The 19,466-nt window shown below is 50.2% G+C and overlaps 1 protein-coding gene across 1 annotated transcript; it reads right to left on the reverse strand.

The window, feature by feature from the left end:
- Nucleotides 1-1,405: 1,405 nt before the first annotated feature.
- On the reverse strand, nucleotides 1,406-10,228 carry LOC144936390 (volume-regulated anion channel subunit LRRC8E-like). Its single transcript, XM_078863440.1, has 8 exons — nucleotides 10,085-10,228; nucleotides 9,547-9,660; nucleotides 6,293-6,597; nucleotides 4,486-4,998; nucleotides 4,091-4,238; nucleotides 3,105-3,263; nucleotides 2,585-2,734; nucleotides 1,406-2,410 (listed from the first exon to the last, which is right to left on the reverse strand). The coding sequence occupies exons 1-8, from the start codon at nucleotides 10,226-10,228 to the stop codon at nucleotides 1,406-1,408; spliced, it is 2,538 nt and encodes an 845-aa protein (XP_078719566.1).
- Nucleotides 10,229-19,466: the final 9,238 nt, after the last annotated feature.

Here is a 19,466-nt window from a genome sequence, read left to right on the forward strand (position 1 = left end):
CTCACCTGTTATACAGGCCTTGGTAATTAAGATGTCAACTACCTCACCTGTTATACAGGCCTTGTTAATTGAGATATCAACTATCTCAACTGTCATACAGGCCTTGGTAATTGAGATGTCAACTACCTCACCTGTTATACAGGTCTTGGTAATTGAGATGTCAACTACCTCACCTGTAATACAGGCCTTGGTAATTGAGATGTCAACTACCTCACCTGTTATACAGGCCTTGGTAATTGAGATGTTACCTACCTCACCTGTTATACAGGCCTTGGTAATTGAGATGTTGACTACCTCACCTGTTATACAGGTCTTGGTAATTGAGATGTCAAATAACTCACCTGTTATACAGGCCTTGGTAATTGAGATGTCAACTACCTCACCTGTTATACAGGTATTTGTAATTGAGATGTTAACTACCTCACCTGTTATACAGGCCTTGGTAATTGAGATGTCAACTACCTCACCTGTTATACAGGCCTTGGTAATTGAGATGTTACCTACCTCACCTGTTATATAGGCCTTGGTAATTGAGATGTCAACTACCTCACCTGTTATACAGGTCTTGGTAATTGAGATGTCAACTACCTCACCTGTTATACAGGCCTTGGTAATTGAGATGTCAACTACCTCACCTGTTATACAGGCCTTGGTAATTGAGATGTTGACTACCTCACCTGTTATACAGGCCTTGGTAATTGAGATGTTAACAACCTCACCTGTTATACAGGCCTTGGTAATTGAGATGTCAACTACCTCACCTGTTATACAGGCCTTGGTAATTGAGATGTTACCTACCTCACCTGTTATACAGGCCTTGGTAATTGAGATGTTGACTACCTCACCTGTTATACAGGCCTTGGTAATTAAGATGTCAACTACCTCACCTGTTATACAGGCCTTGTTAATTGAGATATCAACTATCTCAACTGTCATACAGGCCTTGGTAATTGAGATGTCAACTACCTCACCTGTTATACAGGTCTTGGTAATTGAGATGTCAACTACCTCACCTGTAATACAGGCCTTGGTAATTGAGATGTCAACTACCTCACCTGTTATACAGGCCTTGGTAATTGAGATGTTAACTACCTCACCTGTTATACAGGCCTTGGTAATTGAGATGTCAACTACCTCACCTGTTATACAGGCCTTGGTAGTTGAGATGTCAACTACCTCACCTGTTATACAGGCCTTGGTAATTGAGATGTCAACTACCTCACCTGTTATACAGGTCTTGGTAATTGAGATGTTACCTACCTCACCTGTTATACAGGAGGTCGTGGCTTCGATCCCGACCCTGACGCTGCCTACTGCTGTATAGTTGGAGTTGACAATGCCGGTTGTAATTGCTGGTGAAAGTCTCTCGGTGTCTTCGGGGTTCTCACTTTCTCGGATTTCTCTCTCAGTTCCTTGGACTTCTCTCCCAGCTTCCAGGGGGGCTCTGCGTCGCGCCGCTGGGCTCGCCCCGCATCGCCTCCTTCACCTGCGCCGGCAGCGACTCGAACAGCTCCTCCTCCACCAGCAGCCCCCCGCGCCTCAGCTCCGCGCACTCCCCCAGCTCGGCCGGCAGCTCCGTCAGCCGGTTCCCGACCAGCTCCAAGCGGCGCAGCCTCGACAGCCTCCCGACCAGGCCGCTCAATTCGCGCAGCTCGTTGTTGGCGAGTGCCAGCGTCCGCAACCCCTCGCACCGGAACAACTCGTCGGGCAGACTCCGCAGGGCGTTGCCTGATAGACGGAGGGTGCTCAGCCGAGTCAGCTGGCACACCTCGGGCGGCAGGGCGGCGATGGCGTTGCGGCTCAGGTCGAGGACCTGCAGGCCGTGCAGACGGAACAGCCCAGCGGGCAGCTCGCCCCCGATGAGGTTCCCGTCGAGGAAGAGCGAGCGCAGCGCCGGCGAGCCTGCCCCCCCCGCCGCCGCCAAGCGCGGGACGCTCGCGAGGGCGTTGTCCGAGAGACGCAGGACGGCGAGGCGCTTGCAGGCGGCCGCCGGCAGCATCGCCACGTCGTCGCCGTCGCCCGGCGAGCGGAGGCCGTTGCGGGAAAGGTCGAGGTCGCTCAGGCGTCCCAGCGCCAGCAGGGGCCGCGCAAGCTCGGCGGGCTCCAGGCCGCAGCGCGTCAGCCGCAGCGTCTCCAGGCTGCGCAGCTTGCTCAGGGGCGCCAGCGACTCGAGGCGCGCGCCGCCGTTGTCGAGGGCGAACGTGCGCAGGCCGCCGCCGCCGCCGGCGACAGTGGCCAGGCCGGGCGGGAGGCGGGCGACGCTGGTCGTCAGGCGCAGGCCCTGCAGGCGCCTGAGGCCGCCCAGCGGCTTGAGGAGCGCCGGCGTCAGGGGCCCCTCCAGGGACAGCTCCTCCAGGTGGCGCATGTCACGCAGCCAGCCCGGGACCTCCGCCTTGATTGCAAACTTCACCTGCGAGAGGGCGCGGGGGGGGCGGATGGTGAATGTCGGTCCCCGACATTGTGACTTAAATACATTTGGTGGGGGAGGTGACTTTTTGGCGATGTCACGGCCCGGATCAGTGGAGCCGAATGGACCGCTCAGGCCGAGCCACCCTCGCGCCCGCCCGCCCATCCACCCACGCACCTCCAGCTGGCGCAGCTCCTCGCTGAGGAAGGCGAGTGCGCGATTGTCGACGCCCACGGTGCAGTTCAGCAGCCGGAGCTTGTGCAGATTCACCATCTGCACCACCGCCGCCCCCAGCGTCACCCCGTGCATCGAGTCCAGTGTCAGCACCTTCGGTGGGGGATTGGGTACGAGGGTGAGTGAGTTGGTAGGTCAGTGGGTATGAGGGTGAGTGAGTTAGTGGGTGAGTGGCTGTGTAAGTTGGTGGGTGCATGGGTGTGTGGGTGGGTGGGTGTATGGGTTGGTGAGTGAGTGGGTGTGTGGGTGGGTGTGTGCGTGGGCGGTGTGTTGGCGAGTGAGTGGGTGAGTGAGCAAGTGGGTGGGTGTGTGCGCAAGTGGTTGGGTGGGTGTGCGGGTGAGTTGGTGGGTAAGTGGGTGTCTGGGTGAGTGGGTGGGTGAGTGAATTGGTGGGGGAGTGGGTGTGCGGGTGTGGATGGGTGGGTGCATAGGTGGGTGGGTAAGTGGGTGTGTCCACGGGCACCTGTATCTGAGTGAGCCGGTATGTGTCCACTGGCACCGCTGCCAGCTTGGAGAGATGTAGCTCGCTTTCGCCCTGCGCATTGATCGCCAGCAGCCCCGTCAGATGCGACAGGGTCCACGCTTGATCCACGTTCACCTGCCTAAGCTTATTTTCGCTCACCTGGAGCAGCAGCAGCAGCAACAGCACCAGCAGCCACGCGTGGATGGATTTTATTTGTTTCAGCAGCGAGGGCCCAATGAGCCGTTACGCCCCATGACGGTAAAGACGTTATACACATGTAGTGAACGACTTCTGAGACACATCATGTAGAGGCCTTCTTATTTATTCTCACACTGGACGATACAAAAATATGAACGTCTCTACGTAGCTACACATAGCCGACCCTTCTACACAACCCCATCGTCGGCGTCCAACTACACGGTTATTTGACTAGCGCAGCGACAGCGACGATGAGAGCCCTGCAGGAGATCGGCCACGACGAAGAGAGATGACGGCGAGCGGCGACGCAGCCAGGACCCAGGACCAGCAACAGCACCGAACCTCTGGTTCGGTCCCCCTTATATACACCCCGGTGCGGCCAAGCCCCGCCTCCGGCCACGCCCCCTTCCAGAATCTTCAAGCAGGTTCCCGGAGCTTGTGGTCTCACTCAGCCTTTGACCTTCACCACCGATACGCCTCCCTTATAATTAGTCATTACATAACTTGCACATAGACTAACACGGCCCATAGACTCAGATAGAGACCCAAAGACTCAACATCCCCCGTATAGCCTCGACGGACTGTTGGGGCAAGTGCCGTTAGCGAGCACCTATGCAGACCAGAACGGCGGCACACGAGGGGGTGGGTGGCCAGCACCACGTTGACCACACAGAGACCCACAGTTTGTTGTCCTTACCCCACATCTCCGATCGGCGCGGTCGGCTCCGTCAAACGTGAGGCGCTCTGCGTGCAGCGCACAGCGCGCTCTGCGAGCGGCTTCTCCTCACCTCGGACAGGAAGACAGAGAACTTGCACGCGTAGCAGGGGTCGTACTTGTCCACTAGGTGAAGGAGGAAGGCAAAGTCGTTCCGCACGTCCGGAATGTCGTCCACCCCCGTCTCCTGGCGCGCCTCCGCGAAGCTGTACTCCTTGAGCCTGCGGTGTCAGCGCCCCCCCCAGCACAGAGAACTCAGCGCCCGTCAACCCTCGTCCCAACGCGGAAGATCTCCCACGAAGCCACCGGTAGAACATTACTATTAGATATACGTAGCGGTGTCGCCGTTCGCGCTAACCGCATCTCCACGATCGCCGAAAAGCCCGCAGACCAAAGTCAGAAGGCTGCCGCACGGCGATCCGGTGCCACGCAACCGCTCTGCGGCAGCCCGCCGCCCCCCCCTCTCACCTGCCGGTCACCACCCAGTAGAAGACGTAGGCACAGGTGAGCGCGTAGACGCACATCGTGGTCGCGTAGGCCATCCACATCATGCGGAAGATGCGCCACAGCCCGTGGACGCAATAGAAGTCTCCGTAGCCCGTGATGTACTCGTCTTCCACGCAGTGGATGTGGTAGCGCATGTTGGGGCCGGCGTAACCGGTGTACGCGAGCACCACCAGCGCCTGCAGCAAGCGGGCCCCCGTCTGCCACACGTAGAGCCTGTGGAGCCCGCCGCTCGCCTCCGTGTGAGCACGTAGTTTCTTCACCTTCTCGAAGAGAGCCTTGGCCTGCTCGCCCTCCTTCTTGTCCAGGATGCGATCATCCGATGGCGTCCGCCGGCCCTCGTTCTGCTCCGGGGGGGGGCAGTCGGGGGGCGGGGTGGCCTCGCCGGGGTCGACGAATCGGACGGAAGGCCGGGGCGGTGCCGGCGGAGACTCAGAAGGCAGTTTCTCCATGGGGAGTTTGTCGGATCTCGGGTCGCTGCAAGCGTGGGACGCAGAGACGCACAGAGACCCATAGAGACTCACAGAGACCCATAGAGACTCACAAAGACCCATCGAGACTCACAGAGAACCGCAGAGACCCACAAAGATACATAAAGTCTCACAGAAACCCCTAGAGACTCACAGAAAGCCACAGAGACTCACAGAAACCCATAGAGACTCACAGAGACCAATCGAGACTCACAGAGACCCACAGAGACCCATAGTGACTCATAGAGACCCGCAGAGACCTATCAGGACTCACAGAGACCCGTAGAGACCCATAAAGACCCACAGACCCGCAGAGACCCACAGAAACCCAGAGATCCATACAGACTCAGACACCCACATCGTGACGCACATACACACGCACACCAAGATCCCCCGTATAGCCTTAACAGACTATAGGGGCAAGTGCTGTTGGCGAGCACTTATGAAGGCTGGAACTGTACATGAGGGGGTGGGTGGCTAGCACCACGCGTGGCCGCCTTTGTCTCCCCAGTGGCGATGTTTACACACCGCACCAGGTACTCATTTGAGGCTGAGTAGACCTAGGAGAGGCCCAGAGCTGGCACAAGTATGAACAACAGGTTCCACACTGCCCACCAGGGATTATTTGTCTGTCGTGCACCAACGCCCTGTCCAACCAAGTTACTACCTGCCCACTCCGAAGGAACGTGTTTCAGATAATCGTCGCCGGTGTTGGCCATGAGCGGTAATCGAACCTGGGTCGCCGGGATCATAGCGCAGCGTAGCGCTAACCGCTTCACTACCGTTCCCCACACACACACCACCAACCGTAAGCCAAACTGGTTATGAAAAGCAGGGGGATAGAAAGATGCGTGAACGGGCTCGCTGCCCCAAAACAGAGGTCGCAACCGGGTACCTGATACCCGTACCCTACCCAATACCCGGCTACCCGTACCCGGCCGGGTACAGGTACGGGTAGCAGTTTGCGACCCTGATGCGGCCGGGTACGGGTACGGGTAGGCCGTGAGTCACTGGTGAGTAACTGTTTGTCACTCATTTCGGGTAGGGTACGGGTACGGGTAGGGAACGGGTACCCGTACCCGACCTGGTACGGGTACCCATTTGCGACCCTGGTGCGGCCGGGTACGGGTTCGGGTAAGGAATCAAAACCCATTTGCGACCTCTGCCCCAAACCCACGCAGGGTCCCCCCCCGAATGGAGAAAGGGGGAACTTTTTTTAATTTTGTTACTTAAGGGGGGAAGGGATGACAAAGGAAGGAAGGAGCCGTGGGCCGTCTCTTAGTAGTCAGCCCCCTTCTAACCTGCAGCTCCCCGCCGTGGCGGGCGGTGGCGGCTGCAGCGCCGCCGCCGCTGACGCCAACCCGTCCAGCGCGGCTTCGTGCACGGCGTGCGTGGTCCACTGCGAATCCATGCACTTGCCCAGCACGCACACAAAGTGCTCAATCTTGGAGCTCGTCTCCGGGAACCTGAACCAGAAGTTCCTGGTGGCCGTCAGGATGAGCGTGTGCAGCACGACGAGGTGCGGGAAGTATTTGCTGATCCACAGCACCGCGTTGTCGTAGCAGAACTGGTTGATCAACCGGTACTGGTACTGGTCGAAGCCAACCTGGGCGAGTGTGGGAAGGGCAAAATTAACAGGCGTGGCGGTGATGTCGCATGCCCCTCCGTTGCGGTGACAGAGCTGGCTCAAATCTGGCTTTTGCCTGATGATGCCGGTTGTAATTACTGGCGAAACGTCACCGTACTCAAGATCGTCAACGTTATGGCTTTGCTCTCCAACACACCGGTGTGCTGTACTAGGATATTACACTATACACTACACTATACATTACACTATAATGTACATTACAATATACACCACACTATAAATTACACTACACTATACATTACACTATACACCACACTATACATTACACTATACCAGACGTGGGCAAAGTACGGCCCGTTGGGCTTTTAATCTGCCTAACTTGTCCAAATATTATTATTATTAAATACAATTTTACCTTCCTCCTGTAATGCCCCCATTTCCCCAATAGATGGCGCACTTTGACCAGGAGAGAGAGAATATTCGTATGAGCAATTCATGTTTCTATTGAAAGTAAGTTAACAGTAATATTTGGGTACAGTATTGTTTTTGGAAGCATTCACTGTAATATCGTATGAACGTTTACTTCATCGCATCATCATCGTATGAATGATGCGAGAAGAGATTAACGGGTTCTTATGCGATTTACGTTCTCGGCGCTTTCGCTCTCTAAATTACGGCTTGAATGAGGGGGAGGGGTATGACTACATCGCAAAATTAATATCTTACTAGGACTTTTATATAACAAAAGTTATATACATAACTGTTGCGCTTTGTGTAATTCAACAAAACAAATAAAACTTAACTCCGAGTTCTCTCCGAATTTCACGAGTCCGTTCTAGACCCCACAGTTTTTTTAAAGAGTTTTAAGCACAGAAAATATAATTAAAGTTTGAAAAATCATTAATTATACAAACTTTTCAATAATTTCCTTCTTCACTTCGATTTAAATTTTCTTTAAAAACTTCTTCTCACCAACATTACCACTCATTACCACTTTCTCCGAAGGCAAGTTTGTAAAAGAAAACATGGTACAGACAGCAGACATCTTGTGTCGGGAGATCAAAAGCAAATTTGAAAAAGTCAGTTCATCACGCAGGACTGTGACTCGCCATGTGGAACTGATTGATAAAAATATAGCCAGTCAATTAAACGAAAAGTCTGATTCCTTTGACTTATATTCACTAGCACTGGATGAAAATACGGACGTAAAAGACACTGCTCAGCTCCTCATTTTTATCCGAGGCATTGACGACAGTTTTGCGATAACAGAGGAGTTTTTGACCATGGAGTCCCTGAACGGAACAACGCGGGGAGAGGACTTGTATAACCAGGTATCTGCTGTGATCGAAAGAATGACGCTATCTTGGAGTAAACTTGTCAATGTCACAACGGATGGATCGCCAAATTTAACTGGAAAAAATGTTGGGCTGCTGAAAATAATCCAGGATAAAGTGAAAGAGGAAAGCCCTGTCCAGGATCTTATTTTCCTTCACTGCATCATCCATCAGGAATCCCTGTGTAAGTCTGTATTGCAGCTTAATCATGTCGTGAATCCAGTCGTACAACTTATGAACTTTATACGAGCAAGGGGACTTCAGCACCGTCAGTTTATTACCTTCCTGGAGGAAACTGATGCGGATCATCAGGACTTGCTGTACCACTCTCGTGTCCGCTGGTTAAGTTTGGGGAAAGTGTTACAACGAGTGTGGGAGCTGAAAGAAGATATCATCGCATTTTTGGAGTTGATGGGGAAATTTGACGAATTCCCTGAGCTAAGCGACAACAACTGGCATAGTGACTTTGCGTTTGCTGTGGACATATTTTCACACATGAATGAGCTGAATGTGAAACTGCAGGGGAAAGATCAGTTTGTTCACGACATGTACAAGCATGTGAAAGCCTTCAAATCCAAGCTCACTTTGTTCTCCGGACAAATTGCGAACAAATCTTTCACTCATTTCCCACACTTGCCATGCAGGAAGAGACACCGCGAAACGCAAAAAAATACAGCAAATCGCTTGAGGACCTGCACGGAGAATTCTGCCGTAGGTTCTCTGATTTCGAAAACATTGAACAGTCACTTCAGCTGGTGTCCTGTCCCCTGTCACAAGACCTTGAAACAGCACCACAGGAGCTGCAGTTGGAACTGATAGATCTTCAGTCTGACTCTGTCCTAAAGGAGAAGTTCAACTCTGTTAAACTGAATGACTTTTATGCTTCACTTAACAGAGCCACGTTTCCAAACCTCCGGAGGACTGCACAGAAGATACTGACTTTGTTTGGCTCCACTTATATGTGTGAGCAGACATTCAGCGTCATGAACACTAACAAAGCCCATCACAGGTCAAAGTTAACGGATCAGCACCTCAGATTTATCCTGAGAATTGCCACAACCAAAATAACTCCAAACTTGGATGCACTGGCAAAAATGGGAGATCAACAACGCTGTTCCCACTGAAACTGATTATGTGTTGCTGCAGCGAGGTTGGAGCAAAATCTCCATCACAGAGCCTGCGTTGCTGCTCTAACCTGTTAATGTAGATAATAAAGAAGTTCAAGTGAGGTAATTGGTTTGGACGCAGGCCTCAGATGTTTTAATGATGTTTGATCAGTCACGTTACAACATGTTATTGTATTGTTCATGTTCGTGTAATTTGTTAAATTGCCTTACAAATAAATGCTTTGCTACCTGTTAAAGGCCAAATCAATTAATGTAATCATTTTTACATGTCATTTATATTAGTTCACACAAACACTCCATCCATCTGTTCCTGGCCCGGCCCCTCTGTCAAATTTTAGAACCCATTGTGGCCCGCGAGTGAAAAAGTTTGCCCACCCCTGCACTATACTGTACATTACACTATTCCTCGGGCAATTGCCGGTGGCGCAGCCGGCCTTACCGCTGGCAACCAGCGGTTCCCCCCCCCCTGCATGGTCGTGTCGAGCCGGCCCGAGGGGGGACCTCACCGTGTGGGCCCTGGGGTTGGCCACGAGCTTCCTCAGCACGGTCTCGTTCCACTCCTTCAGATCCACGTCGAAGCCTCTCGGCACCGGCACACACAGAATGCGCTCGTTCATGTTCTGGGCGGAGGTGGGGGAAGTGGGTACCACGTGACCATGACGTGACGCCGTGTGGTCTCCTTGAAGACGTCGCTCCACTCAGGTTCACTTTGCGCGATTCCCGGTGTGTACGGGGGGGGGGGGGGGAGGCAACCCATATCGACCCAAGATGTGCTCTCTAGCCAGCGCTCTGAGTGAGCTCGCACGTCGAGTTGGAACCCACGACCTCCTGCGTACCAGGCGAGGTCGTTAACATCTCCCAGCCACCGTGATGATGAGACACACGCGAAGTCCAAATATGCAGCAGGGGTCGGGATGGAACCTATGACCTCCTGCGTACCAGGCGAGGTCGTCAACATCTCCGCGATGTTATCCATAGCATGGCGGCGACATTTATGAATGTGCTTGGGGACTCTCTAGAGTCTAGAGCGTTGGAACGACGTACCTGCAGCATCCCGGCAAAGATGCCTATCATGAACATGGGCACGGAGAGCATGTCGCACAACACGTCCCACCAGGGCTGAAGGATCTTGAGGTCCTGGTGACCCTCCAATGAGAAGGAGGAGGTCAGGGCTCCGATGGGAATCATGACTCGAGCCGAGACTGCACACAAGCAGACACACACAGGCAGACACACACACACACAGGCAGACACACAAGCAGACACACACACAGACACACACAAGCAGACACACAGGCACACACACAGACATACACAGGCAGACACATACCGGCAGACACGCACACAGAGGGTCACACACAGGCAACAAAGACGCACACAGAGACACACACACAGGCAGACACAATACAAATGTCTCCCCGTGTAGCTCCTCTGACAGGCTGTGAGGCTTACAGAGGCAGAGATTGGCTCCACTCTCTCTCACCGCCCTTGTTTTATTATAGTAGTAGTTGATATTACAGTATTAGTTAGTATAGCAGTACATGTTTTATTACTATAGTAGTAGTTGTTTGTTATTTTATTGATGTTATTAGTGTTATAGTTGTGATTATAGATGTTGTAGTTGTTATTATAGTAGTTGATATTACAGTATTAGTTATTATATCAGTTCATGTTTGTATTACTATAGTAGTAGTTGTTTATATTATTTTATTGATGTTATTAGTGTTATAGTTGTGATAATAGATGTTGTGGTTGTTATTATAGTAGTTGTTACAGTATTAGTTATTACAGCAGTTCATGTTTTTATTACTATAGTAGTAGTAATTGTTTATTTTATTGATGTTATTATTAGTGTTATAATTATTATAGATGTTGTAGTTGTTATTATAGTAATGATTATAGACGTGGGAGATGTTATTATAGTAGTTATACTTGTGATTATAGATGTTGTGGTAGTGCTGGTCGTTAGGCTCCACTTCTCCCGCCAAATCGCGACGGTTTGTTGGTGGTGGTTGAGGGAGAGGGCCGCGTGGGCGAAACCAACTCGAGCGGCGTGCGCGGGAGGGGTGAATTCAATCGGCGAACATAAATTGTTTTAATTTAAGGGGGTAGACAGAAAACGCCACCTTTCACTAACGCTAGCGAGCCCTCTTGCTTCTTGTTGCTTTGGATGAAACAATAAAACTATAAACAAGTTCGCTACATTTTTTAAGCGCGTCTTTAGTTGATGCTTTCCATCCCCCTCCATACTTGGTATAGTCTGAAACGTAACCGCGCCTTATCTAGTCTATGCTATTAACCATGGGCCTTAATCCGGGCTATGAAATAAAGTTCAATGTCAAGTGCAACGGAGCTGACCAATTAAAAAACACCCGCGAAATGTCAACACCACGTGGCTCTTGGGGTGGTAACGGCCATCTTGGTAAGGGAGAAGCCCCCACACCCCCTATCCAAAATGGCCGCCCACACGTTGTTTGCTTGTGGGGGTAACCTCTGATAACCAATAGCGACTATTCACACTCAACTATTGCGGAGCTGTCGAACCCCGTCACGGTTTTACCCCGTTGTGGTCTTTGCACAGGCAAATTGAGTTCTTAGGTCTGTACGGGCGTACAAAAAAATGTGTCTATTTTTGTTTCTCCTTTGTGATGGGATTTTGTAGGATGAATGTTGATATTTTTAAGGGGCACGGGGTGACCAATAAGGTCCGAATTAGTCTGTAATAAGGTAGAGCACTTATAAGGGGTTGACAGCTGTGTAGTGTATAGTGTAGTATAATGTATAGGATGAACGTTGACATTTCTAAGGGCATGGGGGTGACCAAAAAGGCCTGAATTGGTCTGTAATCAAGTAGGGCACTGATAAAGGGGTTGACAGGTATGATTACAGACAGAGACCCATAGAGACCTAAACGAGATAGATAGAGACCCAAAGAGATAGAGACCCAAGAGAGATAAATGGAGACCCACACAGATACATATAGCATACTGTCAACCCATACGGTTTACTCGTATTCTTGTACAGGGACATTGAGTAACATAATGCGCCTATTTGTTTGTGTTTCTCCCTTGTGATGGGACTTTGCAGGATGAACGTTGAGATGTATAAGGGGCACGGGGTGATCAGTAAGGTCTGAATTGGTCTGTAATAAGGTAGGGCACTGATAAGGGGTTGACAGTTATGCTACTGACACGAACAGTGTGACTATGCATACGTAGCCATCCATAGTGTAGTAGTAACGAAGGACTTCGCCGACACACTGCTTGGTCTCCGTCACTCCTCTTTGTTCCCGTCGTTCGCACTCCGCTGGTCCCGACAGCGGACCAGCTGCTCCTCGCGCGCGCCCCGCACGCGCTCTCCCGTCAGTCGCTCCGCTCCCCCCGCTCCCCCCGCACACCGCTGGCCGACGGTGTGCTCGAAGCTCCTCCAGCCACGTGGCTGTGAGCCGCCACTGCACAGCCTTCAACAGCACTCGTGATGTAAAGTAAACGCATCGGCCGGTCTTGGTTACGCTTACTTCGCGCGTGTACAGCAGCTGTTGGATTTGGTTTGGATTCATTGCTGATCTTCCTCGGTTGATTCATTTTAGTTGCAATCGTAATTGGCTGAAAAGTTTGCCCCCAATTCGTGTTTGAAATATTTATTCTCACGTGGAGTACGCCACCCATGTCTGCCTTGTGCCATTTGAAGTGGGATTTGTATGCGTTGTGCATTCGTTCGTCACTCGAGCAGTGCGTCAGGTCGTGGACATAACACGACACTTCCACAATGATTAGAAACTAGGCTCAGGCCACGTTGGACTATACAGTACCTCAATGGCTCCAGTCCCATTCTGTCTGTGGTTTTGGCCCCTCCCAGTGTCTTTTAATTTCTTCTCTGCCCCCCTCCCCCCCTTTTGTGATCATCGGACGTTATGGTTTTGTGCTTTAACAAGGGGTAACGTCAGTTTAACACGTAGGCTTTCGCGACCAATATTATTCATAATCAACGTTTTTGGGTTTAGATCGCGTTATTTATAAATGTGTCGTAATTGCCCGATGATGCTGGATGCAATTACCAGCGAAACGTCGTACTCAAATTGTAAATGTTGTGGTTTCGCGCTTCAACACACCGGTGGGCTAAAGTAGTGAACTAATTTGTCTTTTGTCAACGTAACACTTTTTTACTGATTGGCCGTGTCGGGTGGTGGAGGGTTACGACACATTTATAAATAACGCGATCTAAACCCAAAAACGTTGATAATGAAGGGGTAACGTGCTTGGGTTAGCTTATCTTCAAATTCACCGTCAACCCAGTGTACATTAACGCACTACACCAGTTCCAATAACCAACAAAAATGTGTTATCAATGCCGTGCAAATGGGCAAAGTGTGTTCACGTAGCCAGCACACAGTTGGACTTTCATTGGGGGTTCACTGCTAACGTTGGGAGGATACCCGAGAGTTAATTTCGCAATTGTCCCAGAATCTCTGCTTTGCTTAGTGACCTTACGATCGCAGGTGCTGTGGCACCATCGGAATGCAACGCGACATTTACATTCCCCCTCCAACCCAGCTTAAATATACGCTCCAAGCTTGGTGGTGTTTCATTCTTCATCTGAGGACGGCTGCTTGCGTTGTAGCCGAAACGTCTTGAGAATTATTTTATTATGTTTTATTTTTATTATTTTATTATTTCCCTTCTACGTGACTTTTCCGAAAGAACCAAGAAGATGAATCCGTGCAGTCACGAAAGCTTTAAATCGAAATTTACAAGGCTGTTTAATAATCGCGGTCATATTGCTGTCACCCATCACCCCTGTCCGATTACGGTTGGGAGGAAATAAGGGGGGAGTTTTTAGACTAAGCAGCTACCAATCAAACGATTTGTTAAACATCAAACTTGGGTCTGATGGCAACCAAGCACGCTATTGGCATTGACGCATCATGAGGCATTGTAAAGGATTGCGCTTTAAATCCCATAAAAGTTGAAGGATTCATAATAAACGAATTGTCTAACTAGGATGTCTTGCATGCCTCGGCAATTACCAATACAGCTGTTGTTCATGATTCAAACAGTGTATCCATAACCTAGACACGTTAGCATAACCCAATACCAACCTGCAATAAACACTATAACGTTATTTCTCAACTAGGTTGTTGGGGGCCGCCTCCAAGGTTCGATGCGTACTGTCACCTGGTTGGGATTGCGGGATCGAGACAAGGCGACGTAGAGCTGCTGGCCGTGGGAGAAGACCGTCGTCTGCAGATCGATTCCAACGTAATCGAACGTCTGTCCCTGCGCCTCCGTCGTTCATGCAGGGGGCGCGTAGGTTTGCAGCACCCCCTGCATGAAAATGATGGGAAGTGCAGCGTTCATCACAGATAATAGGTGGGCGTTTATATTATTAATAGGATGAGCATATTTTAAAGGTCGATTGGAACACATTTTCTCCAAGGAAATGCGTACCTCGAATTTTAATGAGTTATCAAGTTTTACTAACCATTTTATAAATGCTCTGTGTGCCCTCCACCTGCTGTACGGACAACATCGAGACGATAGTTGAATTCGTCCCAAACGCCTCTCAAAGCGTCTTCTTCCACTGAAGTCACCGCTGCCGTGATTCTGTTCTTGAGACCATCCAGATGTGTGTGTGTGTGTCTGCCTGTGTGTCTGCTTGTGGTGGGGCCTTACCATCAGCCCCACCAAAACTAAGCACCTGCCTGGGTATTTTGTACCATCTGACACTCCACCCCCACAACTCCCAATCGGTGATGGGGCAGTTGTGGAGAGAGTGGAGAGTTTCCCATACCTGGGCAGTGTGCTTATGACCGGCTCCAGTTTATCAGCAGAGGTCTCACTCCGAATCAGTCGAGCGGCAATATCTTTTCATCGGTTGCGTAACGCTGTGTGGAAGCTACCTGGTCTGTCGCTCCGCACGAAGCTTCAGGTCTTCTCAGCCACGGTCATTCCCTCCCTTCTCTACGCTTGCGAAACGTGGACCCCCCTAATGGAGCATCTTCGTCGGTTGTAAACATTTAGGCTGGCCTGCCTACGATCAATCCTGGGTTTAACCAGGCTGGATTGTGTGAGGAGCTCACAAATCCTTGAAAGATCTGGGTAAAGTCCCATCGGTGAGCTCCTCCGGCAGGCAAGGCTGCGTTGGCTGGGTCATGTAGACGCTACTTGGCAGTTGGAGGCAGTCGCCCTCCAACAACAACGGAGGGCGGAGGAGCGACGCTCACAACAACGAGCGGAGCGCCGGGTGGCTAAAGCACAGCAAGTTGGTACAGTAGGGGGCACAGGTGGTGCATCTGCATCAGCCAGTAATCTCGGTCATCTCGGTCAGTCGACCCGTGGCACCTGCTGGGTCTGCCCCGTGACCTCCTGCCAGCGGGCGTTCGACACTTCACGTGGCCTCAAGGTGCACTTGGCCTGGCACAAGCGTCGTGATGACGTCACCGCCACTTAGTGGCGAATGGCGGTTGTTGTTGTTGTCTGCTTGTGTGTGTGTCTGTGTGTGTCTGCTTGTGTGTCTGTGTGTGTGTGTGCGCCTCTGTGTGTGTCTGCTTGTGTGTGTGTGTCTGTGTGTGTGTGTCTGCTTGTGTGTGTGTGTCTGCGTGTGTGTCTGCTTGTGTGCAGTCTCGGCTCGAGTCATGATTCCCGTCGGAGCCCTGACCTCCTCCTTCACATTGGAGGGTCACCAGGACCTCAAGATCCTTCAGCCCTGGTGGGACGTGTTGTGCGACATGCTCTCCGTGCCCATGTTCATGATAGGCATCTTTGCCGGGATGCTGCAGGTACGTCGTTCCAACGCTCTAGACTCTAGACTCTAGAGAGTCCCCACGCACATTCATCAATGTCGCCACCATGCTATGGATAACATCGCGGAGATGTTGACGACCTCGCCTGGTACGCAGAAGGTCATAGGTTCCATCCCGACCCCTGCTGCATATTTGGACTTCGCGTATGTCTCATCATCACGGTGGCCGGGAGATGTTAACTACCTCGCCTGGTACGCAGGAGGTCGTGGGTTCCAACTCGACGTGCGAGCTCACTCAAAGCGCTGGCTAGAGAGCACATCTTGGGTGGATATGGGTTGCCTCCCCCCCCCCCCCCGTACACACCGGGAATCGTGCAAAGTGAACCTGAGTGGAGACACGTCTTCAAGGAGACCACACGGCGTCACGTCATGGTCACGTGGTACCCACTTCCCCCACCTCCGCCCAGAACATGAACGAGCGCATTCTGTGTGTGCCGGTGCCGAGAGGCTTCGACGTGGATCTGAAGGAGTGGAACGAGACCGTGCTGAGGAAGCTCATGGCCAACCCCAGGGCCCACACGGTGAGGTCCCCCCTCGGGCCGGCTCGACACGACCATGCAGGGGGGAGAGAACCGCTGGTTGCCAGCGGTAATGCCGGCTGCGCCACCGGCAATTGCCCGAGGAATAGTGTAATGTACAGTATAGTGCAGGGGTGGGCAAACTTTTTCACTCACGGGCCACAATGGGTTCTAAAATTTGACAGAGGGGCAGGGCCAGGAACAGATGGATGGAGTGATTGTGTGAACTAATATAAATTACATGTAAAAATGATTACATGAAAGGATTTGGCCTTTAATAGGTAGCAAAGCATTTATTTGCAAGGCAATTTAACAAATTGCACGAACATGAACAATAGAAAAACATGTCGTAACATGACTGATCAAACATCATGAAAACATCTCAGGCCTGCGCCCAAACCAATTACCTCACTTGAACTTCTTTATTATCTACATTAACAGGTTAGAGCAGCCACGCAGGCTGTGTGATGGAGATTTGGCTCCAACCTCGCTGCAGCAACACATAATCAGTTTCAGTGGGAACAGTGTTGTTGATCTCCCATTTTTGCCAGTGCATCCATGTCTGGAGTTATTTTGGTTGTGGCAATTCTCAGGATAGATCTGAGGTGCTGATCCGTTAACTTTGATCTGTGACGGGCTTTGTTGGCGTTCATGATGCTGAATGTCTGCTCACACACATAAGTCGAGCCAAACAAAGTCAGTATTTTCTGTGCAGTCCTCCGGAGGTTTGGAAACGTGGCTCTGTTAAGTGAAGCATTAAAGTCATTCAGTTTAACAGAGTTGAACTTCTCCTTTAGGACGGAGTCAGACTGAAGATCTATCAGTTCCAACTGCAGCTCCTGTGGTGCTGTTTCAAGGTATTGTGACAGGGGACAGGACACCAGCTAAAGTGACTGTTCAATGTTTTCGAAATCAGAGAACCTATGGCAAAATTCTCTGTGCAGGTCCTCTAGCGATTTGCTGTATTTTTTGGCGTTTCGCGGTGCCTCTTCCTGCATGGCAAGTTTTGGGAAATGAGCGAAAGATTTGTTCGCAATTTGTCCGGAGAACAAAGTGAGCTTGGATTTGAAGGGTTTCACATGTTTGTACATGTCGTGAACAAACTGATCTTTCCTTCTGCAGTTTCACATTCAGCTAATTCATGTGTGAAAATATGTCCACAGCAAACACAAAGTTACTAAGCCAGTTCTTGTCGCTTAGCTCAGGGAATTCGTCAGATTTCCCCATCAACTCCAAAAATGCGATGATGTCCTCTTTCAGCTCCCACACTTGTTGTAACACTTTCCCCAAACTTAACCAGCGGACACGAGAGTGGTACAGCAAGTCCTGATGATCCGCATCAGTTTCCTCCAGGAACGTAATAAACTGACGGTGCTGAAGTCCCCTTGCTCGTATAAAGTTCACAAGTTTTACGACTGGATTCACGACATGATTAAGCTGCAATACAGACTTACACAGGTATTCCTGATGGATGATGCAGTGAAGGAAAATAAGATCCTGGACAGGGTTTTCCTCTTTTACTTTATCCTGGATTCTTTTCAGCAGCCCAACGTTTTTTCCAGTTAAATTTGGCAATCCATCCGTTGTGACATTGACAAGTTTACTCCGAGATAGTGTCATTCTTTCGATGACAGCAGATACCTGGTTATACAAGTCCTCTCCCTTCGTTGCTCCTTTCAGGGACTCCATGGTCAAAAACTCCTCTGTTATCGCAAAACTGTCGTCAATGCCTCCGATAAAAATGAGGAGCTGAGCAGTGTATTTTACGTCTGTACTTTCATCCAGTGCTAGTGAATATAATTCAAAGGAATCAGACTTTTTGTTTAATTGGCTGGCTATATTTTTATCAATCAGTTCCACACGGCGAGTCACAGTCCTGCGTGATAAACTGACTTTTTCAAATTTGCTTTTGATCTCCGGACACAAGATGTCTGCTGTCTGTACCATGTATTCTTTTACAAACTTGCCTTCGGAGAAAGTGGTAATGAGTGGTAATGTTGGTGAGAAGAAGTGTTTAAAGAAATTTTAAATCGAAGCGAAGAAGGAATTTATTGAAAAGTTTGTATAATTAATGATTTTTCAAACTTTAATGATGTTTTCTGTGCTTAAAACTCTTTTAAAAAACTGAGGTCTAGAACGGACTCGTGAAATTCGGAGAGAACTCGGAGTTAAGTTTCGTTTGTTTTGTTGAATTACACAAAGTGCGCATTCTAATGGAGATATGGGGGCATTACAGGAGGAAGGTGAAATTTAATTTAATAATAATATTTGGACAACTTCGGCGGGCCGGATTAAAAAGCCCAACGGGCCATATACGGCCCATGTCTGCGCTAAATAAATCAATTGTTAATTAGCCCTGTTGCAAGAGGTAAATTTGCCTCTTGCCTGTGAGCTGCTGGTGTCAAAAATTTTACCGTGTGTAACCCGTTTGTGATGTATAACATTTTTCCCACTCAAATTCGCAATGCAAAAAGAATAGCAATGCAAATTGCTACTCTGATTAGCACGGTTGGCTATGCGAAAGAAATTCAACATACATACATACAAACGAACTCGAGTCAATGTGAATTATCAAGACAATTTATTTACAGTTGGTAATACATAACATAGGTTTCATGAGTTAGATTGCGTCAGCTGCCCTAAAGGCCCGTCGTATCGACATCGTATGCATCCAAGAAACGAAGTGGAGTGGAGCAAAGGCGAGGGAGATTGGATAAGGATACAAACTGTTCTACAACGGTGAAAGAAACACCAAGAACTGCGTTGGAATCGCAGTCAGCCAAAATCTACGAGACAACGTCGTGGCCGTCCACCGTGTTTCCGACCGCCTCATGTCCATCGAAATCAACTCAAACGACCTACGCCTCCGGGTGGTATCTTGTTATGCACCGCAGCCTGGCTACCCAGCAGATACCAAGGAGGAATTTTGGGAACAATTTGATGAACACATGCAATCGATAAACGGAGAAGAGCAGTTAGTAATTGGTGGAGACCTAAATGGACACGTTGGAAAAGCCCGGGATGGATACCCTCGAAACCATGGTGGCCAAGGATATGGTACCCGGAACGATGAGGGAAACCGAGCCCTGGACTTTGCGGAAGCCTAT

The sequence above is a fragment of the Lampetra fluviatilis genome, chromosome 16, assembly GCF_964198595.1.
Source record: "Lampetra fluviatilis chromosome 16, kcLamFluv1.1, whole genome shotgun sequence".
Classification (NCBI taxonomy): domain Eukaryota; kingdom Metazoa; phylum Chordata; class Hyperoartia; order Petromyzontiformes; family Petromyzontidae; genus Lampetra; species Lampetra fluviatilis.